At 44.7% G+C, this 27,939-nt stretch overlaps 1 protein-coding gene across 1 annotated transcript in view; it reads right to left on the bottom strand.

The window, feature by feature from the left end:
- The window catches only part of LOC121585202 (collagen alpha-1(XXVII) chain B), a 164,561-nt gene that overhangs the window by 98,325 nt on the left and 38,297 nt on the right, over positions 1–27,939 (bottom strand). Inside the window, exons 5-8 of the mRNA XM_041901636.2 lie at positions 27,158–27,211; positions 18,708–18,761; positions 18,202–18,255; positions 5,546–5,590 (exon numbers count right to left, since the gene is read on the bottom strand). Coding sequence (XP_041757570.2) covers positions 5,546–5,590; positions 18,202–18,255; positions 18,708–18,761; positions 27,158–27,211 — 207 coding nt within the window. The remainder of the gene's footprint in view (positions 1–5,545; positions 5,591–18,201; positions 18,256–18,707; positions 18,762–27,157; positions 27,212–27,939) is intronic.

Below are 27,939 nucleotides of genomic sequence, written 5' to 3' on the forward strand. Positions count from 1 at the left end.
ACTGATGGTAGGCTTTGTTATTTTGGTCCCAGCTCTCTGCAGGTCATTCACTAGGTCCCCCCGTGTGATTCTGGGATTTTTGCTCACCGTTCTTGTGATCATTTTGACCCCACGGGGTGAGATCTTGCGTGGAGCCCCAGATCGAGGGAGATTATCAGTGGTCTTGTATGTCTTCCATTTCCTAATAATTGCTCCCACAGTTGATTTATTCAAACCAAGCTGCTTACCTATTGCAGATTCAGTCTTCCCAGCCTGGTGCAGGTCTACAATTTTGTTTCTGGTGTCCTTTGACAGCTCTTTGGTCTTGGCCATAGTGGAGTTTGGAGTGTGACTGTTTGAGGTTGTGGACAGGTGTCTTTTATACTGATAACAAGTTGAAACAGGTGCCATTAATACAGGTAACGAGTGGAGGACAGAGGAGCCTCTTAAAGAAGAAGTTACAGGTCTGTGAGAGCCAGAAATCTTGCTTGTTTGTAGGTGACCAAATACTTATTTTCCACCATAATTTGCAAATAAATTCATTAAAAATCCTACAATGTGATTTTCTGGATTTTTTTTCCTCAATTTGTCTGTCATAGTTGACGTGTACCTATGATGAAAATTACAGGCCTCTCTCATCTTTTTAAGTGGGAGAACTTGCACAATTGGTGGCTGACTAAATACTTATTTTCCCCACTGTATGTTGGCCAGGGTGGTTCCCAATCAGAGGCAGCTGATTCTCGTTGTCTCTGATTGGGAACCATACTTAGGCAGCCTGTTTTGCACAGTTGATTGTGGGATCTTGTTCTGTATAGGTTTGTGTTGGTGAACCTTTAGACTTCACGTATCGTTTTGTTGTTTTGTTGTTTGGTGTAAAGTACCTATTAAAAGATGTACGCCTATCACGCTGCGCCTTGGTCTGCCTCTTACAACGATCGTGACAGAAGATCCCACCAAAGAAGGACCAAGCAGCGTGTTCAGGAGCAAACACCGGGTAAGGAACTGGAGAAGTTGGCGATGTCCCAGGTGGGCGAATGGTGGTCTTGGGAGGACATGTTCGCGGGCAGAGGGCCATGGGCAAAAGTTAAGGCCCTGGCGAGAAAGGAGGTTCGGCGCCAACCGTGCCGTCGTCGGACAGGCGAGCGGCAACCCCAAGAAATGTTTGGGGGGGGCACACGGAATGGACGACGGGGCTGCTGGAGGCAGCTACAGGAGGTATCGGCGGATTAGGAGAGGAGGCCACCAGGTTACGGGGGCCATTGGTCATGAGGGGGAAGGAGAGTGTAGAGGCACGGCGAGAGGTACTGGGGTGTGTTACTGTTCCTGCTCCCCGCACCAAGCCTGTGGTGCGCATCGCCAGCCCGGTCCGGCCTGTTCCTGCTCCCCGCACCAAGCCAGTGGTGCGCGTCGCCAGCCCGGTCCGGCCTGTTCCTGCTCCCCGCACCAAGCCAGTGGTGCGCGTCGCCAGCCCGGTCCGGCCCGTTCCTGCTCCCCGCACCAAGCCTGTGGTGCGCGTCGCCAGCCCGGTCCGGCCCGTTCCTGCTCCCCGCACCAAGCCAGTGGTGCGCGTCGCCAGCCCTTTGGGGGGGGGGGGGTTACTGTCACGCCCTGGCTATGGGGACTCTTATATGTTGAGCCAGGGTGTGGATTGTCTATGTTGTATTTTCTATGTTTTGTTCTAGTTCGTGTAGATCTATATTGGCCAGGGTGGTTCCCAATCAGAGGCAGCTGATTCTCGTTGTCTCTGATTGGGAACCATACTTAGGCAGCCTGTTTTGCACAGTTGATTGTGGGATCTTGTTCTATATAGGTTTGTGTTGGTGAACCTTTAGACTTCACGTATCGTTTTGGTGTAAAGTACCTATTAAAAGATGTACGCCTATCACGCTGCACCTTGGTCTGCCTCTTACAACGATCGTGACATATTTAGAGTGTTGGTGACTGTAACTGTGCTGCTGGCAACAATTTAATTTTGTTTTTTTGCCTACGTTTACTGACACCGTTCATATTTAACGGGTGTTGCGCGTTCGTAAATTCATCACTTATTCTACGCTCTGGCACACTCAGATGAGAGTGCTCTGAAATCTGAGTAGATAGCCAGAGTGAATTTATGAACGCACCCTATGTGTGCTGCTGCTACATTGTGGGGGGCATTGCCTAGGCAACCGAAGACTGTTTGCTAGTTTCTTGTTTCAGCAAGGAGCAACAAAGTTTAATCACATTGTTAAGAGTCCATGTTACAGTATATACTGTATATTCATGGTTATGACGGTTATTTTATTTTCATGACGGTCTTCATCCATAACTGTCAGTTACACTGTTATACAGTAATTGTGCCAGCCTTAAGAACTCTGGGCCCTAGTTATAGCCTTTAAAGAGATACTTCAGAATTTTGGCAATTTTGGAAAATTACCTTTATCTACAGTGGGGAAAAAAAGTATTTAGTCAGCCACCAATTGTGCAAGTTCTCCCACTTAAAAAGATGAGAGAGGCCTGTAATTTTCATCATAGGTACACGTCAACTATGACAGACAAATTGAGAAAAAAAAATCCAGAAAATCACATTGTAGGATTTTAAATTAATTTATTTGCAAATTATGGTGGAAAATAAGTATTTGGTCACCTACAAACAAGCAAGATTTCTGGCTCTCACAGACCTGTAACTTCTTCTTTAAGAGGCTCCTCTGTCCTCCACTCGTTACCTGTATTAATGGCACCTGTTTGAACTTGTTATCAGTATAAAAGACACCTATCCACAACCTCAAACAATCACACTCCAAACTCCACTATGGCCAAGACCAAAGAGCTGTCAAAGGACACCAGAAACAAAATTGTAGACCTGCACCAGGCTGGGAAGACTGAATCTGCAATAGGTAAGCAGCTTGGTTTGAAGAAATCAACTGTGGGAGCAATTATTAGGAAATGGAAGACATACAAGACCACTGATAATCTCCCTCGATCTGGGGCTCCACGCAAGATCTCACCCCGTGGGGTCAAAATGATCACAAGAACGGTGAGCAAAAATCCCAGAACCACACGGGGGGACCTAGTGAATGACCTGCAGAGAGCTGGGACCAAAGTAACAAAGCCTACCATCAGTAACACACTACGCCGCCAGGGACTCAAATCCTGCAGTGCCAGACGTGTCCCCCTGCTTAAGCCAGTACATGTCCAGGCCCGTCTGAAGTTTGCTAGAGTGCATTTGGATGATCCAGAAGAGGATTGGGAGAATGTCATATGGTCAGATGAAACCAAAATAGAACTTTTTGGTAAAAACTCAACTCGTCGTGTTTGGAGGACAAAGAATGCTGAGTTGCATCCAAAGAACACCATACCTACTGTGAAGCATGGGGGTGGAAACATCATGCTTTGGGGCTGTTTTTCTGCAAAGGGACCAGGACGACTGATCCGTGTAAAGGAAAGAATGAATGGGGCCATGTATCGTGAGATTTTGAGTGAAAACCTCCTTCCATCAGCAAGGGCATTGAAGATGAAACGTGGCTGGGTCTTTCAGCATGACAATGATCCCAAACACACCGCCCGGGCAACGAAGGAGTGGCTTCGTAAGAAGCATTTCAAGGTCCTGGAGTGGCCTAGCCAGTCTCCAGATCTCAACCCCATAGATAATCTTTGGAGGGAGTTGAAAGTCTGTGTTGCCCAGCGACAGCCCCAAAACATCACTGCTCTAGAGGAGATCTGCATGGAGGAATGGGCCAAAATACCAGCAACAAGACTTACAGAAAATGTTTGACCTGTGTCATTGCCAACAAAGGGTATATAACAAAGTATTGAGAAACTTTTGTTATTGACCAAATACTTATTTTCCACCATAATTTGCAAATAAATTCATAAAAAATCCTACAATGTTATTTCCTGGAAAAAAATTCTCATTTTGACTGTCATAGTTGACGTGTACCTATGATGAAAATTACAGGCCTCTCTCATCTTTTTAAGTGGGAGAACTTGCACAATTGGTGGCTGACTAAATACTTTTTTTCCCCACTGTACATCCTCAAAGTCAGATTAATCTGTGGATAACAGTTTTATCACAGATAGAACAATGAGACAGATATTTCACCGGATCTATAAATGTGAAGCAAACTCTTAGCATTTCCACTCACTACCAAATATGGTACTGAGAGGAAGCCCACTGGACGGCAGTGAGAGAAAATGGAACGATATGGATTTTGGCCGACATTCTGCACATTTTCTCATTGATGAAACATTTGATCTCAATACAGTTTTCTGTTCCCAAAACTAGAATATGTTATGAACAGAGTGGACTAGGTTTTGTAGACTTTACCCTTTGCAAAAGTTTTAAAAAATTGTGTTGTTTTGAAGGAGTGCTAAGCGAATTGAGTTATTGCACACGCGCACTTCACAGAGTAGGCGTGACCTAACGGAAATATGCAGATGCATGCTAGAATGCGCCAATAGGATCTTGCTAGCTCGTGTTTGGCTCTGCCCACCTCCTTGCTTGTTCTGCCCACTATGACTCATTTGTTCCCATTGTAAACGACAGGCTGTGGTCTATCTTGGTTTAGTTATAGAAATATTTGGTTTTATGTCTCTGTGTCCAGTATGAAGGAAGTAGTTGCTAGCAGATACCCATAGACTTCCAGCCATTGCGCTAACGCTGGTTAGTATTGGGTTGCAAAACTACCTCTAACTTCCTTCATACTGGACACAGAGACATAAAAATGGTCTCCACGAGTTCATCTGACTCTGGCGAAGTAGATTAAGGTCCTCATTGCCAAAATCCTGAAGTATCCCTTTAACTAAGGCCAATGTTCTTCCCTGGTCAGGCCACGTGGTCAGTGTACTCTTTGTACTGATAGTACACTACACATTGCACATTCTTAATTGTGATAGTACACTAAACACTATTTGTAGTTTTTTTTAAGGAATCCCAGGGAGTAGTGACCTTAGAGTGTCCAGACTAATTGGCCCACTTTAATCTCTGCCAGAAACTAAATATCTCTGGCCAAGATTCCTTAAGTACTAATGTGTTCATGTGTAACATCCTCCCTGACAAGGCTTAGTTTCCTCCTCTTTCTATTGTGCTTCCTCTCTCTCTCTCTCTCTCTCTCTCTCTCTCTCTCTCTCTCTCTCTCTCTCTCTCTCTCTCTCCTCTCTCTCTCTCCTTCCCTCCCCCTTGCTCTCTTTTCTTCTCATTGTTCAGGAATTTATGTTTTGTTCCTCACGGTGCAATGTGTTCTGACAGCCAAGCCATAGCTTTAGCTTTGTTGGGTAAACAGATGGAGAGTCTATTGTCTGATGTATTCCACTCTAACAGCAGTGGTTCAAACTTCAGACCCAGTCAGGAAGCCAGACACATTAACACCAGTAGAAAGAGATGGAAAGAGCGGAGATGTTAGAATAACCACTGAAACATGTACAACCATATGAGGATGTCATTCATTATGCTAAGATTTATGGGACTTTCCCAAACCAGATTCTGAGCGATCCTAATGTTTATGTATTGTTAAGTAGAAGTTATTGATAAGATATGATCACTGAGGAAAGATAAATGTAATTCTCATACAATAGAAAACAGAATACTTACAGAATCTCCTGGTTGACCGGGGGGACCAGGGTGACCTTTCTGTCCCTGCAGAGGAAAAATAAAGTTAGTCAACTTTAAATTAATATTATTTTGATCACCTAACTCTCCATAATATGCACTGATAGGCTATGCTTCGTTTCAATTGCTGCATCCTACCAAGATACAGACTCACATGTACTCAATCAGAGCCCTCTGGAACATTCGCTAACACAGTGTTGAGAGAAAGAGAGGACGGTAATAACAACCTGCCGGTAGAAGAGTTTCTGATGATCACACACACACACACACACACACACACACACACACACACACACACACACACACACACACACACACACACACACACACACACACACACACACACACACACACACACACACACACACACACACACACACACACACACACACAGCACTGCAGGGTGCTGAAATCATGCCCCTCTTCAGTGTTAAATGTTGGAAAGTCCTCACCTCATTAGCTTATAAAATAAATCATAAACTGTTTATTTAAGAAGCTATGGATGATTTGGCTTAAATAGACCCAAATATCAACAACAACAAACACAGTCCAATGGTCGTGAAAAAGCAGGCCATTAATCAGCCATAAGGCTGAGAAATTGTCTCAGTATAGCTACACAGGTACAATGCTTCAATGTGCAGCACACACATTTCAACTATCCTTGAATATTTATGCATATTACATATTCTAATTTAATATTAACATTGCTGATTACATATAGTAATAAAGTGGTAGCTATTCCAACATAGGGATTTGCATAGGCTCTTGAGGAACTCATACACCTCTGTAAGCTACAAAACTGTCAGTGTTCAACCTTAACATGTGATGACAATACAACAGAACAGATGAACAGGACATTTACTCTCACGGTGGGCAAAAATAAAAGCCACGCCCCTACCAAGCCACACCTCCAGTCTTCTGATCTGACCTGCTGGGTCATATCTTAATAACCCAGCATCAACAACCCAGCATCAACAACCCAACCTGTCTCTTTTTAAATAAAACAACCCAACTAAGTGATTCAATGCCTGCAACCCAGCAGTTGGGTCATCCAAACAACCAAGCATTTGTAAGAGTGTATGCTAGGTTGAAGATACTGTAGTGCATTTGGAAAGTATTCAGACCCCTAGACTTTTTCCACATTTTGTTATTCCTTATTCTAAAATTGATATATATATATTTTTAATCCCTCATTAATCTACACACAATACCCCATAATGACAAAGCAAAAACAGGTTGTTTTTTTTTTAGCAAATGTATTAAAAATAAAAAACAGAAATACCTTATTTACATAGGTATTCAGACCCTTTGCTATGAGACTCGAAATTGAGCTCAGGTTAATCCTGTTTCCATTGATCATCCTTGAGATGTTTCTACAACTTGATTGGAGTCCACCTGTTGTAAATTCAATTGATTGGGCATGATTTGGAAAGGCACACACCTGTCTATATAAGGTCCCACAGTTGACAATGCATGTCAGAGCAAAAACCAAGCAATGAGGTCGAAGGAATTGTCCGTAGAGCTCTGAGACAGGACTGTGTCCAGGCACAGATCGGGGGAAGGGTACCAAAACATTTCTGCAGCATTGAAGGTCCCCAAGAACACAGTGGTCTCCTTCATTCTTAAATGGAAGAAGTTTGGAACCACCAAGACTCTTCCTAGAGCTGGCCACCCGGCCAAACTGAGCAATCGGGGAGAAGGGCCCTGGTCAGGGAGGTGACCAAGAACCCGATGGTCACTCTGACAGAGCTCCAGAGTTCCCCTGTGGAGATGGGAGAACCTTCCAGAAGGACAACCATCTCTGCAGCACTCCACCATTCAGGCCTTTATGGTAGAGTGGCCAGACGGAAGCCACTCCTCAGTAAAAGGCACATGACAGCCTGCTTGGAGTTTGCCAAAAGGCATCAAAAGACTCTCAGACCATGAGAAACAAGATTCTCTGGTCTGAAGAAACCAAGATTGAACTCTTTGGCCTGAATGCCAAGCGTCACGTCTGGAGGAAACCTGGCACCATCCCTACGGTGAAGCATGGTGGTGGCAGCATCATGCTGTGGGGATGTGTTTCAGTGGCAGGGACTGGGAGACTAGTCAGGATTGAGGGAAAGATGAATGGAGCAAAGCACAGAGAGATCATTGATGAAAACCTGCTCCAGAGTGCTCAGGACCTCAGACTGGGACAACGACCCTAAACACACAGTCAAGACAAGGCAGGAGTGGCTTCGGGGCAAGTCTTTGAATGTCCTGAGTGGCCCAGCCAGAGCCCAGACTTGAACCCGATCTAAAATCTCTGGAGAGACCTGAAAATAGCTGTGCAGCAACGCTCCCCATCCAACCTGACAGAGCTTGAGAAGATCTGCAGAGAAGAATGGGAGAAACTCCCCAAATACAGGTGTGCCAAGCTTGTAGCATCATACTCAAGAAGACTCAAGGCTGTAATCGCTGCCAAAGGTGCTTCAACAAAGTACTGACAAAAGGGTCTGAATTCTTATGTAAATGTGATATCTTTTAGTAGTTTTTTCTTTATAGATTTGCAAAGAATTATAAAAACCAGTTTTTTCTTTGTCATTATGGGGTATTGTGTGTAGATTGATGAGGGAAAAAAACAATTTAATCAATTTTAGAATAAGGCTGTAACGTAACAAAATGTGGAAAAAGTCAAGGGGTCTGAATACTTTCCGAATGCACTGTAGCTAGCGACCTAAGCCAACAACACCTAATAATTATCCACATAAACAAACGTCATTACCATCACAATAATATTTTCGGAATTAAAACAGGAGGCTACAGTCATATAATTTAATTGGGATACCTAGTCAGTTGTACAACTGAATGCATTCAATTGAAATGTGTCTTCCGCATTTAACCCAACCCCTCTGAATCAGAATGGTGCGGAGGGCTGCCTTAAATCGACATCCACGGCGCCCGGCGAACAGTGGGTTAACTGCCTTGCTCAGAACAACTGATTTTTACCTTGTCAGCTCTGGGATTCGATCCAGCAACCTTTCGGTAACTGGCCCAACGCTCCTACACGCCAGGCTACCTGCCGCTTGGCTTGACAGACAATGTTGTATTATTCAACATTGCTATTAAAATAGTACTCATATAGGAATGGATCATTGTTTACAAGTTGCTAGCTATCCCATTAAGCCATCGTCATATTTGCATCCTCTTCTGAGTCTGGCAGTGCAACAAATCCAACAGCGAAATAAATTCAAAGTGCTCCGCACGTGCCAGCAAAAAGGTTCCTCCAGGAAGCCTTTGCTACATTGAAACATTAAAGGTTGCTCCAAGAACCCCTCAACTAACCAAAGGTGCAAATATGAACCCATTGACTGCAATGGTTCCTTGAAGAACTCCAGGGTTCCTTGAGAATCTCCAGGGTTCCTCAAGTCACCCCTAATTCTAAGAGTGTATACAAGTGCAATACTTTTAGACAATAAGTAGTCTGCACAAGGCTTTGGTATGGAATTACTTTCTACCAAGAGGCATGCTTTAACACTAGATGGTGCTTACACATTATTCTGAGAACCATGAATGCGGTAATATGAAAATGCCCCGAGGTCTACTGTTAATTAGTGTATCAGGGGACAGCTTGGAAACAACTAGCTGCATTGACAAGACTGAGGGCACTTCTGTTATTTCAGAACCTGCCTATCAGACTCCTGAGGTACTTAGCTGACAAACTCCTGGGAAGACAGAGACAGGAGCGTATCCCCTGTGTGTGTGTGTGTGTGTGTGTGTGTGTGTGTGTGTGTGTGTGTGTGGCGGGCGTGCTATCATGTGTGTGTGTGTGTGTGTGTGTGTGCGTGCGTGTGTGTGTGTGTGTGTTGTGTGCATGTGTGAGTGAATCTATCCCCTTCAGTTGTGCCTGCGGCTGCCACTGCAGGCTCCTGCTAATTAGCATGCCTTTCAGCAGCAGCAGCCACACTGAGTAAACCCCTGCCCTGCATGCCAACACCACCATAGAGACAAACACACCAAACACCACAGCACATATTGCCAAGTCCCACTGTTCACATACAGAGAAGTTGAGGTACTTCTATGAAGCCCAGTCGTTGTCTTAAACGGGTGATTCTAAACAGAAGGCCCAACCGATTATTATTATTTATTTATTTTTTACAAATTGTCCCTGCAACCAATCAGCCAGCACTTGAAGATAGAGAGAACAATTTCCCAGCCTCAGCAGTCCTGGTCTGTGTCCGAAATGGCAACCTACTATATTCCCTTTATAGTGCACTACTTTTGAATAGAGCCAGGACTGCTGAGGCTGGGCAAAATTAGTGCACTACAAAGGGAATAGGTTGCCATTTGGGACTCTGGAAATCTGTTCTATAAAAGCCTCACTACCCAGCCCCCTGGAGCAAAGTAAAAAGCCATGGCTGAGCCACTGCACAACCATGGACAAGGGAAGGGGGGAAGAATGTGTCTGAGCTCCAGAGCCAGCGACATACAGCTGAGTATAGTAAAAGGAGGGACATGCTGCAGTCTCTGATCTGAGAGTCCATGCCAGAGAGACAGAGGAGAGGAGGAGCAGTGTGTGAGCATGTGTCTGAATGTGCAGTCCCGTGTACACAGCCATGGCTCACAGCTCCAGATAGGAATATTGGTATGCTCTCATTCAAGATTAGTTATTTATTAGACTAGCGGATGTGTAATTCCATGGTCCAATTACAAACATTTGCCCAGTTTTGCATCTGTTGGTATTCATTGGAATGTACCTTTTTTATCATTTCAAGGCAGTATGCAAATGTTTTTTGGGGAAAACCATACTTATAACGCAGTAAGGTATTGTATAACCCCTCTTGTATGAAGCAGTAAAATAACTTTAGTAGACAGACAATATTCTTTCCATTGGACTTATTCATTATAAATGAGAAACTGGCTTCATATTCTCACCTCTTTCATCCCCACTATTCAATATTGACTGTGAGAGGGATTATTAGAAAATGTCATTTTGTACAAATTACACCTCTACATCAACATCTCCTGAACAAATAGGAAACCTAACCAAGGCCCAGCCACCAAATGTGTCAGACCATCACCTACGTATAGCCTGGAATATGAGCGGAAAGTCAAGGAGAAAAAATACCTAGTATCTAATAAAAAGAATTCCACCGTGCCAATGCCATCACGGCTGGGCTGGCTGTGGAAAGAGCAGGGTCAGCCAGGACCAGACCCATGTGAGCGAGCACGCACACACACACAGCTCCAACACCGTCCAGATGCTCTACGTAGTGTGTCAGTTTGCCCACCGACTGCCTGCCTCTTCTGATTTGCCAGACAAGCCGCTGACTCAGTCTGTCTGACTGCAGGGTAACTTTGGCCCATTACATCTTTTACACGTTTCCCACCGAGGGAGAGGCTCTGCCAGGGACAAGGCCATGGGGTACAACTTCAATGATGCAATTTAAAACATACATAGTAACTGTCAGTCACCTCCCTCTTTAATGGAAAAAAAAAGTCGCTATTTTCCCATAAACTCCTCTTTCCATTACTCACATCATACAGGCTGCATTCCAAATGGCACTCTATTTGCTATGTAGGCTCTGGTCAAAAGTAGTGCACTAGGGAATAGGGTGCCATTTAGGATGCAACAACAGAGAGAGCTGAAAGAGACCCCCTTCTTCCCTATTCAGATCTGAGTCTATTTTAGAGTGAATGAAACAACCTTGACTGTAGCCTAGACCAGATGATCTTTCACCGTCAGCTTGTCCTATTTCGTAACAGATTGTTGTTACGCCAGGTTTAGACTTTACTGCTCTCGTACAAATGTGTCCAAAACAGACTACATGAGGATTGTGTGTGTCATTTCTAAATTAGCACCCGATCAGCCCTCGGTTCAAATAGTACAGCCATCTGTCACCTCAGGTAGACTCAACCAAAGACTCAAAGTATCTGAAAGAAAACAAATACTATTTGAACCCAGGTCGGCACCAGTTGGTTCGAGGCCTAAAGCTCCCCTGGCTGTACTGTATTCAGAGTTTCTGTTTCTTCCTGCATTCACAGATTTCTTCTCTCTCTGGCAGTGGACCATGTGTGGAAGAACGATGACACACTGCCTGCCAGCAGTAATTTAGGAGAGGTAGTGTCTCCAAGTCTTTTTCCACCAGCTTTTATTTAATTTTCTGGTAATGAATAACATGTGTTTGCTGTAAGGCAGTCAGGTAACTTGAATGTAATATTTTTTGCAAAGATGTTTCAAGTAATGATTTGTGTTGATCCATACAGCTAATGATGTTTTCCATTAGTCAACAGATATCTGTATAGCTAACATGGTATAAACTGTGTGTGTGTGTGTGTGTGCGTGTGTGTGTGTGTGTGCATGTGTCTGAGTGCGTGCGTGTGTGCATGTCAATGTGTGTGTTTGCATGTGTGTGCGTATCTGCTCGTGCATGTGCCTGCGTGCATGCTTGTCAGTGCATGATGAGTATGTGCACTTGGGCACAGAGCAGATTTCCTTCTTCCCACCTGAGTGTGTGCAATAGTCTCCCATGGTATGTGATTAAGCTGTATTACAGGCCCAGGGCAAGGACAGGTCTGGAGTGAACAAGCCCACAGAACTGCATCTTAAGAAAATGACTGATGGATGAACAAATACAGCATGTAAAGCATGTGTGCAGATTGTCACGAGTTACTAAGCCAGAACCCAGAAGCAGACCAGGACAAGGTAAGTTGAAACGAAGGTGAGTGTTTATTTACAAATTCAAGAGTGATGCTGAATCATCCAGGGAACAGAGCGGGCGGCGTTGATTAGTTGTTAGGGGTGTAGTGGTTGATCCAATCATGGCTCGGCAGCCGCCGACCACCAGGCAGAGGTTGGATGAAGGTTCCGGACGAGTGACTGCAGATGGAACAAAACGGAGGTAAGTAAACAACAAACCAACAAGGTGCAAAACAACAAAACTAACGCTAGACGCTCTAAGACTGATACTCTGATAAACCTACTGTTCATGGCTAACGATCCGGCAGGGGAATGGATGTTAGGCCAGAGCCTAAGAAGGGTGATGATCAGAACCAGGTGTGCAGATTGCTGATGGGATGCAGGTGCGGAAATCAAGAGAGCTCCCCGAGCGTTCCAGAACCCTCGGGAAACTGGAGATCCCGAGCAGAAAAACTAGTCCACAGACAGGACCCGACTCAGACTGCCGGGATCGTTACAGTACCCCCCTCCGACGAACGCCACCGGGCGGACTCCCGGAGCGCCAGGATGGAGGCGGTAGAAGTCACGGATGAGGTCAGCATCTAGGATCTGTCGCCGCGGAATCCAACTCCTCTCTTCAGGACCATACCCCTCCCAGTCCACGAGATACTGGAAACCCCGGCCCCGCCGTCTGGAATCCATGATGCGCCGCACCGTGTAGGCAGGACCACCTCCGATCATCCGAGGAGGAGGAGGAGGAGGCGGAGGAGGCAACAGAGGACTGAGGAAAACAGGCTTGAGGCAGGAGACATGAAAGGTGGGATGGACTCTGAGCGTCCTCGGGAGTTTGAGTCGAACTGCCACCGGGTTGATCACCTTCTCCACCACAAACGGACCAATGAACTTCGGTAACAACTTCCTAGACTCAGTCCGTAAAGGAAGATCCCGTGTGGCCAACCAGACCCTATCTCCGATGGTGTAGGTGGGAGCGGGGATCCGGCGACGATTCGCCTGGAGCTGATACCGGTCCGAAACTCTAAGGAGTGCCTTTCTGGCCCGATGCCAGGTCCGGTGGCAACGACGAATATGGGCCTGAACAGAAGGCACTGAGAGCTCCTTCTCCTGAGAAGGGAACAAGGGGAGGTTGGTAGCCATACAGGCACTGGAAGGGAGACATCCCAGTGGCAGATGTAGGGGAGAGTATTGTGGGCATACTCAACCCAAGGCAACTGAGAGACCCAGGAGGTGGGGTTGGAAGAGGCCAGGCAGCGTAGCGTGGATTCCATCTTCTGGTTGGCTCTCTCCGCCTGACCATTAGATTGGGGGTGAAAACCAGATGTGAGACTGACTGTAGCTCCAATGGCCAAACAGAAGGACTTCCAGACAGCAGAGGTAAACTGAGGGCCACGGTCGGAAACGATATCACTGGGCAACCCGTGGACCCTGAAAACCTCCCTAACCAGGATCTCGGACGTCTCCGAGGCAGAGGGAAGCTTGGCAATTGGCACAAAGTGGGGCGAACTTGCTGAATCTGTCCACGATAGTCAGAACGACCGTGTTCCCTCAGAAGCGGGCAACCCAGTGACAAAGTCCAGGGCCAGATGCGACCATGGTCGCCGGGGAATAGGAAGGGGGTGAAGTAGTCCAGAGCTGGGCCGATTGGTACCCTTATTCTGCGCACACACTGGACAGGCAGCAACATAACCCCGAGTATCCTCGGCCATGGCAGGCCACCAAAAACGTCTGCGAAGAAACGCCATCGTCCGAGCCACGCCAGGGTGACAAGCCATCTTGCTGGCGTGGGACCATTTGAGGACCGCAGGACGAACCGACTCAGGCACAAACAACCGACCGGGTGGACCGTTACCGGGACCGGGCTGCGTCCGAAGAGCCGCCATCACCTCCTCCTCAATCTTCCACCTAACAGCTCCCACGACGCAGTTCCGGGGGAGAATTGTCTCGGTCTTGGACCCACCCTCCTCCGTCTTGGAGAACATCCGAGACAAGGCGTCCGCCTTGCCGTTCTTAGATCCAGGTCGGAACGTCAGGGAAAAATTGAATCGTCCGAAAAACAACGACCACCTGGCCTGACGGGGAGTTGAGACGTCTAGCCGATTGCACGTAAGCAAGATTCTTGTGGTCAGTCCAGACAATAAACGGTTGCTCCGCCCCTCCAACCAGTGGCGCCACTCCTCCAAGGCAAGTTTCACCGCGAGAAGCTCCCGGTTACCCACATCGTAATTCCTCTCCGCAGGCGAAAGGCGACGAGAGTAGTAGGCGCAGGGATGGAGTTTACTGTCCGTGGAGCATCGCTGCGACAGGATGGCGCCAACTCCCACATCAGACGCGGTCCACTTCAACGACGAACTGACGGGCCGTGTCCGGTTGAGAGAGAATCGGTGCGTTGGTGAATCGCCTCTTCAAATCCAGAAACGCTCGATCCGCCTCCGGATTCCACTTGAAGCTCCTGATACTGGAAGTCAAGGCAGTTAACGGAGCGGCCACACGGCTGTAATCCCCGGATGAATCTGCGGTAGAAATTCGCAAACCCCAAAAATCTCTGGAGCTGCAATCTCGTACCGGGCTGGGCCCATTCCAGAACCGCTCTAACCTTCTCCTGGTCCATCCTAATCTCTCCCCTGGAGATGATGTACCCGAGAAAGGATGTCGTGTGGGCGTGAAACTCGCACTTCTCGGCCTTCACGAACAGGCGATTCTCCAACAATCGCTGCAGAACCTGCCGGACATGCTGGACGTGGTCGGAAGGTTCCTTCGAGAAGATCAGAATGTCATCCAGGTAAACAAACACAAAGAGACCGATCATATCTCTCAGGACGTCGTTCACCATACTCTGGAATACCGCTGGAGCATTGGTCAGTCCAAACGGCATCACCTGATACTCGAGTGACCCATCGGTGTATTGAAACCCGTCAACCACTCGTCTCCTCTCTGATCCGGACCATGGATACGCATTGCGTAGGTCTAGCTTGGTGAACACCGTAGCACCCTGTAAGAGTCGAAGGCAGAACTCATCAAGGGCAGGGGATACTTGTTCTTGACCGTGATGTCATTCAACCCCCGATAATCAATACACGGTCGAAGAGAGCCATCCTTCTTACCCACAAAGAAGAATCCTGCCCCCCAGGGGTGATGACGAGGGACGAACGAGACCAGCAGCTAGGGACTCCTTGATGTAGGTCTCCAAAGCCTCACGTTCAGGGCGGGAGATACTGTATAACCTTCCCTTGGGGTAGACAGCTCCAGGGAACAGGTTGATGGCACAATCATATGGTCGGTGGGGAGGGAGTGACAGAGCCTTCTGCTTACTGAACACTTCCCCCAAATCGTGATATGTCTCGGGAACCAGGGACAAATCTGGGGGTTTAGCCTCAATCACCTGACTGGGAACCGAATGGGGACAGGCAGTCTTGAGACAGTTAGCATGACAATCAAGGCTCCAACTCGTTACCTTGCCCGTCACCCAATCGAACGTGGGATTGTGTTCCTTCAGCCAGGGGTATCCAAGGACCAGAGGAACATGGGAAGACGGCAGAATGAAGAATGAAATCATCTCCGAATGATTCCCCGACAACAGCATCTTAACCGGTTCAGTCCTCATCGTGATACGTGCCAGACTACTGCCGTTCAGAGTGGTCGCTTCAATGGCTTCCGGCAATTGCTCCTTGGAAAGCCCCAGCTGTTCCACCAACTCGGCATCAAGAAAGCTTCCATCGGCACCTGAATCGATAAAAGCGTTAATCGCTAAGCTCTGATTCCTGTTCACAAGGGTAGCCGGGAAACGGGGTCTGACAGAGGTACTGAGAGGTTGAAACTGGCTCGCTAAAAGTCCTCCCAACTTTAGCGAGCCGGGCAGTTTGACGACCGCCGGGAACAAGTGGAGATGTAATGTCCCGAGCTACCACAGTAGAGGCAGCAGTTGGTCTTACGTCTATGTTGACGCTCCTCCTTGGTTAACCCGTGCCGCCCCACTTGCATGGGTTCAGAATCGGGAGAGAGGACCTCTCCACTAATCCTTTGTGGTGGAGAATGATCGACGTGTTCTGGTCCACCACCCGACCCGACTGGGAACTGAGAAGCTGATCGACTGGACGGACCCCATTGCTTCTCCCTCCTTCGCTCTCGGACTCGATTATCCACCCGAATAGACAAGGCTACCAAGCTGTCCAGGTCACTAGGCTCGGATAGGAGATCAGCTCATCCTTGAGCTGCTCCGACAGACCCTGGTAAAAGGCCGCTTGCAGAGACTCCTCATTCCACCCACTCTCCACAGCCAACGTCTTGAACTCGATCACGAAGTCGGCCACGCTGCGAGTTCCTTGGTGGAGCGAAAACAGGCGCCTAGCTGCGTCCCTCCCTCGGACGGAATGGTCGAAGAGCTTCCTCATCTCGGCCGTGAACCCCTGGTATGAAGCCATGCAGGGGTCTTGTCGTTCCCAAACGGCTGAAGCCCACTCCAGCGCTCGACCACGCAGCAACTCAATCACAAAGGCTATCCTAGCCTTGTCTGTGGCATAAGAGTAGGGCTGTAGCTCGAACACTAACCCACACTGCATAAGGAAAGAACGGCATCTTCCCAGCTCCCCCTCATATTTATCCGGCGTCGGAACCTTGGGCTCACGGAAGGACACCGCTTCAGACGCGGCAGGCGAGATGGGTGAAACCGGTAGTGGATCCTCCACCGGAAACTTGCGCTGGTTCTGGACCTCCGTCAGACCGGTAGAAAGGTTCCGAACTGCCAACGCGATCTCCTGTAGCTCCGTGCTATGATGGCCCAACATCTTCTCCTGATGGGTAATGGCATGGCGAACAGAGTCCAGGTCCGCTGGGTTCATTACTGGCCGGATCGTTCTGTCACGAGTTACTAAGCCAGAACCCAGAAGCAGACCAGGACAAGGTAAGTTGAAACGAAGGTGAGTGTTTATTTACAAATTCAAGAGTGATGCTGAATCATCCAGGGAACAGAGCGGGCGGCGTTGATTAGTTGTTAGGGGGTGTAGTGGTTGATCCAATCATGGCTCGGCAGCCGCCCGACCACCAGGCAGAGGTTGGATGAAGGTTCCGGACGAGTGACTGCAGATGGAACAAAACGGAGGTAAGTAAACAACAAACCAACAAGGTGCAAAACAACAAAACTAACGCTAGACGCTCTAAGACTGATACTCTGATAAACCTACTGTTCATGGCTAACGATCCGGCAGGGAATGGATGTTAGGCCAGAGCCTAAGAAGGGTGATGATCAGAACCAGGTGTGCAGATTGCTGATGGGATGCAGGTGCGGAAATCAAGAGAGCTCCCCGGAGCGTTCCAGAACCCTCGGGAAACTGGAGATCCCGAGCAGAAAAAACTAGTCCACAGACAGGACCCGACTCAGACTGCCGGGATCGTTACACAGATTGAGTTGAGACAGTACATGAAAAAGAACTCAAGCTCTATAACAAAATGGCATTAACATTTCTGCAGAACACTACTGAGTGTTGAGGACAATTGTCAAAGAGAAGGAGTGACAATGTATTTTACACTGCATGGAGAGAATGTGTGATTCCCACTGTAAAACATTCCCGCCCAAAAAAAGACTCTCCTCAATCGCCCTCATTGTGTTGGAAGCATTAATGATGAGGTCACAACCCAGCTATTATATTCCAATCCAGCTATTCCACAGTGTGAGCCTGAAGAAGAGTCTGTCTGAACACAGGTGCACTAACTAATAGTACTACTACGCCTGCACTATGTTAGGCTCCTCTCCAAACAAGAGAAGAAACATCCCGTGAGAAAAATGCTCTTGGCTTCGGTCCTCCAAAACAATATATTTTGAGAAATTTCTGCTGAACACTGCTTATAGGGATTCAGGACTGGGCAGGCAGGGTTTGGGTGTAGCGTATGATTTAGTGCACTTCAATGTGGTGCTCTGTACTCATTCAAAGAATTGGATTCATACAGTATCATGTGTGGCAGGTTTAAGAGTAAAGTGGTTTCCTACCTTTCTGCTAACTTGACCAGTCAGTCCAGGGGGTCCTGAAGAGCCAGGGTCTCCCTAGAAAGATAAGAATGAGTTATACAGTATATACAGTTAAGTCAACATCATACTCTTCATACTCAGGCTAATTGTAAAGTAGCGAATACATGTAAACCCAGTGATTTACATTTACATTTTAGTCATTTAGCATTTAGCTCTTATCCAGAGCCACTTACAGTTAGTGAGTGCATACATTATTTTTTTCTTCATGTCATGAAACATGTCTCTGCTACTTTAGTTGCTGCCTGCCAGCTAAGACAGATAGCACAGTAGGTCATATCGGACAATTGAAATAATTGGGTTATCGCAAAGCGTGTTTCCATTTTGTTGAGTAACTCTCTATGAAAAAAAGCAACATTCTCTGTAACAGATACAGAGATATTACATTATCCGGTATTATTACTTTATCCGGTGTTACACTCTCCCTTTCAGAGAACGACACAGTGAAACATGAAACACAAGATGCTCACTCTTTCTCCTTTTGGTGCTCTGCCAGGTGAAAGGCCAGGGTCTCCTTTTCGTCCCTTGAACACACAGAGACAGAGAGAGCAAAAAACAAACTGTTTAGTTTAGTCAGATTCCGCTGATTCCCATGACGTCTTAGTCTCCAAATAATGAACAGATTAAGAAGGTTCAGGACAGAAACGTAATTCCCCTCAATAGTATTTATTGCTGATGCGTTTTGGGGCAAGCTGCTTCGGCAAAGCCCAGATGTTGATTTCTCCCTTATACTTAGACTTAAAGAGCCTACTCAATGTTATGAGTCAATGTTAGGTCTAAATATAATGGCTTTATTTACATGTTCTCTGCCATGGCATGCGGAACTCAAGCACTAGTTTATATGTAGGCCTACAGTACTCACTGTTAGTCAACGTTAGTGATCTGGTACGCACACAATGGCTTGATGTAATGGTGCATTTACACATTCTCTGCAAAGCCTTGCTGTTTAATCACACAAAGGTGGAGCATTACAGTATACATGCCGGCATGCAGTGTGAGGGAATGGGTTCACACACAATAGTAGCAGTTGTATTTACACAAGACAGAGTCCATTTATATTTCAGTTTACAGCAAGCGTCTTAAAAGCCATTGGGAGTGACCAGGCACATTCCTTGTCCTTTTCAGGCAGTAGTGGGATGTTGTCTGACTTTTGCTGTACTCCAGGGAACTGGGAAGTGCTTACTTTTAAATCTTACTACTGTACCATAAAGACGTTGGACACTATTAATCTATGGCCTCACTCATTTATAGAGCCAGGACCCTTGTGGGGGTCCTTGTAATGACCTTTAATTTATAAGTAGGGCCCAGAGCTTTACTGGTCAAGTCAGGTGGAAAGGAAAACAACCTGGCCCTCTACAACACATGTTAATGGAGCCATTCAAGGACTAACACAGAAACATTTGTAACCAGTAGTAAAATATTTGTTTGTTCAAAGGAATTGGATCAAAGGTAAATTATTGTACAAACACTGGGCTTCTGAAAAAACCCTGTATTGTGAGTAGCTTTTATGAATGCTCTCCTGCAGTTAACGACTTTCTCCTGTGCGCCTACAATAAAAAGGTTGGGGAGCAATTTACATCTCCACCTCTGAATGCACCAGGCCTATTTCAGCAGGTACTCTATTTAACAGTCACGCTCCTGTTGGTGCTAAAACTGTGAAAACACGGACACAAAATAATACAATTATTCTACAAGGTTATTGATGGTGGAAATATAAGCTTCTCCATTATCACCTTCATTGCACCATTAAAGTCTACATTTTCATATAAGCCCCAACTTGGCATGAAAAGGGTATGTGTCCCAAACGGCACCCCATTATCCTTGTAGTGCACTACTTTCGACGAGAGCCATATGAGCCCTGGTCAAAAGTTGTGCACTACAGTATAGGCAATAGGGTGCCATTTGGGACACAACCATGGTCTTTCTTTAAATGTCCTCCAGACCAGCCTCACCTGGACAGGGCGAGGGAAAGGAGGTTGTAGCTGATGCCAACATCTACTCTCAGTAACACTGTAGGATTTCATTGTCCAGCACTCTCTTTTTTCGTAGAGGAAATTTAAAACAAGTGAAGTAGTTTACTAACACTTGAGGGCCAATTGTAAATAAAACAATTTGTTATTTAATTGTTTCTCTTAAAATCTACAAAAGTCTGCTTTCTCCCTCTCACTGTCTTTATCAGTATTGTCACAGGCACAGTTCAAAGAGGACAAGACCACATATTGGGTAGTTGCACTGGGGTTGTGTCAAAAGGGACAGGGGTTGCATACAAATGAGCTTTTTCCACCTTTCAAAGGTTGCATATACACTACCAGTCAAAAGTTTGGACACACCTACTCATTCAAGGGTTTTTCTTTTTACATTGTAGAATAATAGTGAAGACATCAAAACTATGAAGTAACACATATGGAGTCATGTATTAAACAAAAAAGTGTTAAACAAATCAAAATATATTTTATATTTGAGATTCTTCAAATAGCCACCCTTTGCCTTGATGACAGCTTTGCACACTCTTGGCATTCTCTCAACCAGATTCATGAGGTAGTCACCTGGAATATATTTCAATTAACAGGTGTGCCTTCTTAAAAGTTAATTTGGGGAATTTATTTCCTTCTTAATGCATGTGAGCCAATTAGTTGTGTTATGACAAGGTAGGAATTTATAGAAGATAGCCCTATTTGGTAAAAGACCAAGTCCATATTATGGCAAGAACAGCTCAAATAAGCAAAGAGAAATGACAGTCATTACTTTAAGACATGAAGGTCAGTCAATACGGAACATTTCAAGAACTTTGAAAGTTTCTTCAAGTGCAGTCTTAAAAATCATCAAGCGCTATGATGAAACTGGCTCTCATGAGGACCACCACAGGAATGGAAGACCCAGAGTTACCTCTGCTGCAGAGGATACGTTAATTAGAGTTACCAGCCTCAGAAATTGCAGCCCAAATAAATGCTTCACAGAGTTCAAGTAACAGACACATCTCAACATCAACTGTTCAGAATCTCAAATATAAAATATATTCAGATTTGTTGAACACTTTTTTGGTTACTACATGATTCCACATGTGTTATTTCATAGTTTTGATGTCTTCAGTATTATTCTACAATGTAGAAAATAGTAAAAATAAAGAAAAAACCCTGGAATGAGTAGGTGTGTCCAAACCTTTGACTGGTACTGCAGGTCAAAGTGAGATGGACTACCTTTGGTGAGGTGCCAGCTCAACTATTAATCTCCATGCTCTCTCTCTCTCTCTCTCTCTCTCTCTCTCTCTCTCTCTCTCTCTCTCTCTCTCTCTCTCTCTCTCTCTCTCTCTCTCTCTCTCTCTCTCTCTCTCTCTCTCTCTCTCTCTCTCTCTCTCTCTTTCCATTCTAACACATAAATAAATAAATAAGAGTCATGGTGGTATGAACACGGGCTCCAGTCAAAGGCTGGTATCAATTACATTTTACTATTGTGAACACGGAGTGGAAAAAATACCAGTTGAAATTCAATGTGCCCATAATGATTAAGTATGGAACAATAACATGGAAATGTTTCCATTCTAGTTTAGTAACTTATTACTTGTGAATTCATAAAGGACACAGTCAGCAGTCTTGCAGTTATCCATCCATCAATGATTTCAGAGAGTGTGGAACAGTAGGCTATATTTTATGACCGATCCCGGCTGGGTGTACATGTAGTGAATTTTAACAATATATACACTATCTATACATTAAGTATACATTAGCTATACATGCCAGGGCCATTCAAAGATGTCATTCAAGTACAGTAACCTCCAAATGTATTGGCACCCTTGATAAAAATGAGCAAAAAAGACTGTATAAAATATATATTATAAAACTGGTTGTTTGGATCCTGGATGCTGCTTGGATGAGCAGCATTCCAAGCCGTGCTGTATTGGCTATCACAGACACACCTACAGTATGTCTGCTAACAGTTCCATCTGAATATTATCACTGTGCCTCCATAAGAATATCATGTTCATGTTGCTGTCCGAATAGTCTCTTGTACAGTTCCTTGCAAAAATAAACATCCATTTAAATTACAGGTTGTAATGCAACAAAATATGAAAAACGCCAAGGGGGATGAATACTTATTAAAAGTGTTTGTTGCATTACAACCTGTAATTTAAATAGATTTTTATTTGGATTTCATGTAATGGACATACACAAAATAGTCAAAATTGGTGAAGTGAAATGAAACAATAAATTGTTTCAAAAAATTCTAAAAAATGAATAACGGAAAAGTGGTGCATGCATATGTATTCACCCCCTTTGCTATGAAGCCCCTAAATAAGATCTGGTGCAACCAATTACCATCAGAAGTCACATAATTAGTTAAATAACGTCCACCTGTGTGCAATCAAAGTGTCACATGATCTCAGTATATATGCCCCTGTTCTGAAAGGCCCCAGAGTCTGCAACACCACTAAGCAAGGGGCACCACCAAGCAAGCGGCACCATGAAGACCAAGGAGCTCTCCAAACAGGTCAGGGACAAAGTTGTGGAGAAGTACAGATCAGGGTTGGGTTATAAAAAAATATCAGAAACTTTGAACATCCCACGGAGCACCATTAAATCAATTATAAAAAAATTGAAAGAATATGGCACCACAACAAACCTGCCAAGAGAGGGCCGCCCACCAAAACTCACGGACCAGGCAAGGAGGGCATAAATCAGAGAGGCAACAAAGAGACCAAAGAACCCTGAAGGAGCTGCAAAGCTCCACAGCGGAGATTGGAGTATCTGTCCATAGGACCACTTTAAGCCGTATACTCCACAGAGCTGGGCTTTACGGAAGAGTGGCCAGAAAAAAGCCATTGCTTAAAGAAGAAAATAAGCAAACACGTTTGGTGTTCGCCAAAAGGCATGTGGGAGACTCCCCAAACAAATGGAAGAAGGTACTCTGGACAGATGAGACTCAAATTGAGCTTTTTGGCCATCAAGGAAAATGCTATGTCTGGCGCAAACCCAACAACTCACCACGAGAACACCATCCCCACAGTGAAGCGTGGTGGTGGCAGTGTCATGCTGTGGGGATGTTTTTCATCGGCAGGGACTGGGAAACTGGTCAGAATTGAAGGAATGATGGATGGCGCTAAGTACAGGGAAATTCTTGAGGGAAACCTGTTTCAGTCTTCCAGAGATTTGAGACTGGGACGGAGGTTCTCCTTCCAGCAGGACAAGGACCCTAAGCATACTGCTAAAGCAACACTTGAGTGGTTTAAGGGGAAACATTTAAATGTCTTGGAATGGCCTAGTCAAAGCCCAGACCTCAATCCTATTGAGAATCTGTGGTATGACTTAAAGATTGCTGTACACCAGTGGAACCCATCCAACTTGAAGGAGCTGGAGCAGTTATGCCTTGAAGAATGGGCAAAAATCCCAGTGGCTAGATGTGCCAAGCTTATAGAGACATACCCGAAGAGACTTGCAGCTGGGGGGGGGGGGTGTGAATAGTTATGCACGCTCAAGTTTTACGTTTTTTTGTCTTACTACTTGTTTGTTTCACAATAAAAAATAATTTGCATCTTCAAAATGGTAGGCATGTTGTGTAAATCAAATGATACAAACCCTCCAAAAAATCATTTTTAATTCCAGGTTGTAAGACAACAAAATAGGAAAAATGCCAAGGGGGGTGAATACTTTCGCAAGCCACTGTATTTATCTCAACTCACATATCATTTCCCCTTGCTTCCAGCCTAGCATTTAGTTTGGTAGAGCCAGGGTTAATATACTGTATGCCTTGCTGTCTGCCTGTCCGACCTCAGAAACAATGTTTCACTTTTGAATTTCGATCTCTGTAGTACCATACATAGATTGAACATTGCCCAGACAAGACGAGACAACTTTTTCTGAGCCAGTTGAAATCACACATCAACGTCATTATCATGGACATATCCAAGTCAATTGCAATAGAAAAAAAGTTAAAAAACTAAAAATACAGCTAGTGTATGGTCATTCCAGGTTCAATGTTTGACGTGACTGAGTTAGCCGAAGTTGGCTAGCTAGCTAGAAAGTGACAAGAACTTTATGCAGCCTGCATAGCAACCATTTTGTTAAGAACGGATGACCAGTCCAAAGATTTGTATAACTAAATCTGTGACCAGTCCTTTTGCAACTATGTAAAAATAATTAATGACTGGGTTGCGTCTGTATCAACATGACCAAAATAACTAACAACCAGATTTTTTCCGGACTATATCTTCTGGTGGAAGAATGAAATTGTATGAATTGACTTATCAAAATAAAGTTTGAATGAAAATATGTAATTCATTGTTATTTTAATATTTTGGTAACAGTTTTATAAAAGCAAAAAGGCATGCGAGGCAGTGCTGTATCATGAATACAGTCACAGGTAAATGGGTCGACTATGCAATGTCATTTACACCATTTACCTGTGACTGTACTCATGATAGAGCACTGCCTCGCGTGCCTTATTGCTTAAAGATAAAATGCTGAGCTATATTGTATTCTCCAAAGAAAATTGAAATATCTTATTTTATACTAATACAATTGCTCAGAGAAATATATTTTGTTTAACAAGTTGCAAGGGGAGGGAGGCGGATAAAAAATTTGACCTCTATCTTAAAAAAAAATATATATATATATATACAGTGGGGAGAACAAGTATTTGATACACTGCCGATTTTGCATGTTTTCCTACTTACAAAGCATGTAGAGGTCTGTAATTTTTATCATAGGTACACTTCAACTGTGAGAGACAGAAAATCACATTGTATGATTTTTAAGTAATTAATTTGCATTTTATTGCATATATATTATATATATATAATTTATATTACTTGTTAAACAAAATCTATTTCTCTGAGCAACTGTATTAGTATAAAATAATATAATTTCCCCATTTATTTTAGCATTTACAGTGAGGGAAAAAAGTATCTGATCCCCTGCTGATTTTGTACGTTTGCCCACTGACAAAGAAATGATCAGTCTATAATTTTAATGGTAGGTTAATTTGAACAGTGAGAGACAGAATAACAACAACAAAATCCAGAAAAACGCATGTCAAAAATGTTATAAATTGATTTGCATTTTAATGAGGGAAATAAGTATTTGACCCCCTCTCAATCAGAAAGATTTCTGGCTCCCAGGTGTCTTTTATACAGGTAATGAGCTGAGATTAGGAGCACACTCTTAAAGGGAGTGCTCCTAATCTCAGTTTGTTACCTGTATAAAAGACACCTGTCCACAGAAGCAATCAATCAATCAGATTCCAAACTCTCCACCATGGCCTTGACCAAAGAGCTCTCCAAGGATGTCAGGGACAAGATTGTAGACCTACACAAGGCGGGAATGGGCTACAAGACCATCGCCAAGCAGCTTGGTGAGAAGGTGACAACAGTTGGTGCGATTATTCGCAAATGGAAGAAACACAAAATAACTGTCAATCTTCCTCTGCCTGGGGCTCCATGCAAGATCTCACCTCGTGGAGTTGCAATGATCATGAGAATGGTGAGGAATCAGCCCAGAACTACACGGGAGGATCTTGTCAATGATCTCAAGGCAGCTGGGACCATAGTCACCAAGAAAACAATTGGTAACACACTACGCCGTGAAGGACTGAAATCCTGCAGCGCCCGCAAGGTCCCCCTGCTCAAGAAAGCACATATACAGGGCCGTCTGAAGTTTGCCAATGAACATCTGAATGATTCAGAGGAGAACTGGGTGAAAGTGTTGTGGTCCTCCAACCCACCCCCCCAAAAAAATTAATAATAATAATAATAAAAATATATAAATAAATAAAAATAAAGGAAAAAAATACAATATTTTAAAAAAAGGACAAAAAATCAAAAATAATTACAAATTGGAAAATAAAAACAATTATTTACATTGTAAAGTGGTTATCCCACTGGCTATAAGTTGAATGCACCTATTTGTAAGTCGCTCTGGATAAGAGCGTCTGCTAAATGACGAAAATGTAAATGTAAAATGTCAGATGAGACCAAAATCGAGCTCTTTGGCATCAACTCAACTCGCCATGTTTGGAGGAGGACGAATGCTGCCTATGACCCCAAGAACACCATCCCCACCGTCAAACATGGAGGTGGAAACATTATGCTTTGGGGGTGTTTTTCTGCTAAGGGGACAGGACAACTTCACCGCATCAAAGAGACGATGGACGGGGCCAACCTCCTTCCCTCAGCCAGGGCATTGAAAATGGGTCGTGGATGGGTATTCCAGCATGACAATGACCCAAAACACACGGCCAAGGCAACAAAGGAGTGGCTCAAGAAGAAGCACATTAAGGTCCTGGAGTGGCCTAGCCAGTCTCCAGACCTTAATCCCATAGAAAATCTGTGGAGGAGCTGAAGGTTCGAGTTGCCAAACGTCAGCCTCAAAACCTTAATGACTTGGAGAAGATCTGCAAAGAGGAGTGGGACAAAATCCCTCCTGAGATGTGTGCAAACCTGGTGGCCAACTACAAGAAACGTCTGACCTCTGTGATTGCCAACAAGGGTTTTGCCAGCAAGTACTAAGTCATGTTTTGCAGAGGGGTCAAATACATATTTCCCTCATTAAAATGAAAATCAATTCATAACATTTTTGACATGCATTTTTCTGGATTTTGTTGTTGTTATTCTGTCTCTCACTGTTCAAATAAACCTACCATTAAAATTATAGACTGATCATGTCTTTGTCAGTGGGTAAACGTACAAAATCAGCAGGGGATCAAATACATGTTTCCCTCACTGTAATATAGCTCAGTATTTGTATTAGTTCTTTTATACAGTCTTTCTTGCTCATTTTTATCAAGGGTGCCAATTATTTTGCAGGTGAATGTACATTACCAAGCTCTCCAGACAATATTAGAGCATGGTGAGAACCCCAAAGAGAAAAGCTATTCATTCTCGCCCATACACTATCACCTCTAATATTGGCCCAATCTATTAAATACATACCTTGAGTCCGGGGGGTCCGGGGCGACCAGGGTTTCCATGGGGACCAGGAGGACCCTGCAAAACAGGAAGACACAATGTTGAGGAAAATGAAGATTAAGGAGAAAACGGGGTCATCAACCACACATTTGTTTCAGCACGAAAGGAGTGTGTCACTGGAATCACTGTCTGAGTAATCTTACTGTGTGTGGAGTTTCCACTCTCTGGTCAGAGCTGAGCTCTCTCTTGTGTGTGTGTGTGTGTGTGTGTGTTTCTGTAGGTGCTCTGTGGGCCATATGCCAATGCCTGACTGTCTTTCTGTATTTCTGTCTGTCTGTCTCTCTGCCTGCCTGTCTGAGTTATGACATATGGATGTGATTTTCCTCATCACTTTTCCACCAGCATCCCAGGGGCTCACAGAGCAGAGTGAAGGCAAGGCCAGTCACCCATTCCTATAATCACAGTGGATACTCTGTCTCTCTTACAGAAGTTGTACCACAAACTGTGGGTACATGTATAATCCTTTTGGACCAGGCCTGCCAAATGTTTTAGCAGGGGACAAACTAAATATAACAACCAGATATACAGTGGGGAGAACAAGTATTTGATACACTGCCGATTTTGCAGGGTTTCCTACTTACAAAGCATGTAGAGGTCTGTAATTTTTATCATAGGTACACTTCAACTGTAGAGACGGAATCTAAACAAATCCAGAAAATCACATTGTATGATTTTTAAGTAATTCATTTGCATTTTATTGCATGACATAAGTATTTGATACATCAGAAAAGCAGAACTTAATATTT

The sequence above is a fragment of the Coregonus clupeaformis genome, chromosome 16, assembly GCF_020615455.1.
Source record: "Coregonus clupeaformis isolate EN_2021a chromosome 16, ASM2061545v1, whole genome shotgun sequence".
NCBI classification, from domain to species: Eukaryota; Metazoa; Chordata; class Actinopteri; order Salmoniformes; family Salmonidae; genus Coregonus; species Coregonus clupeaformis.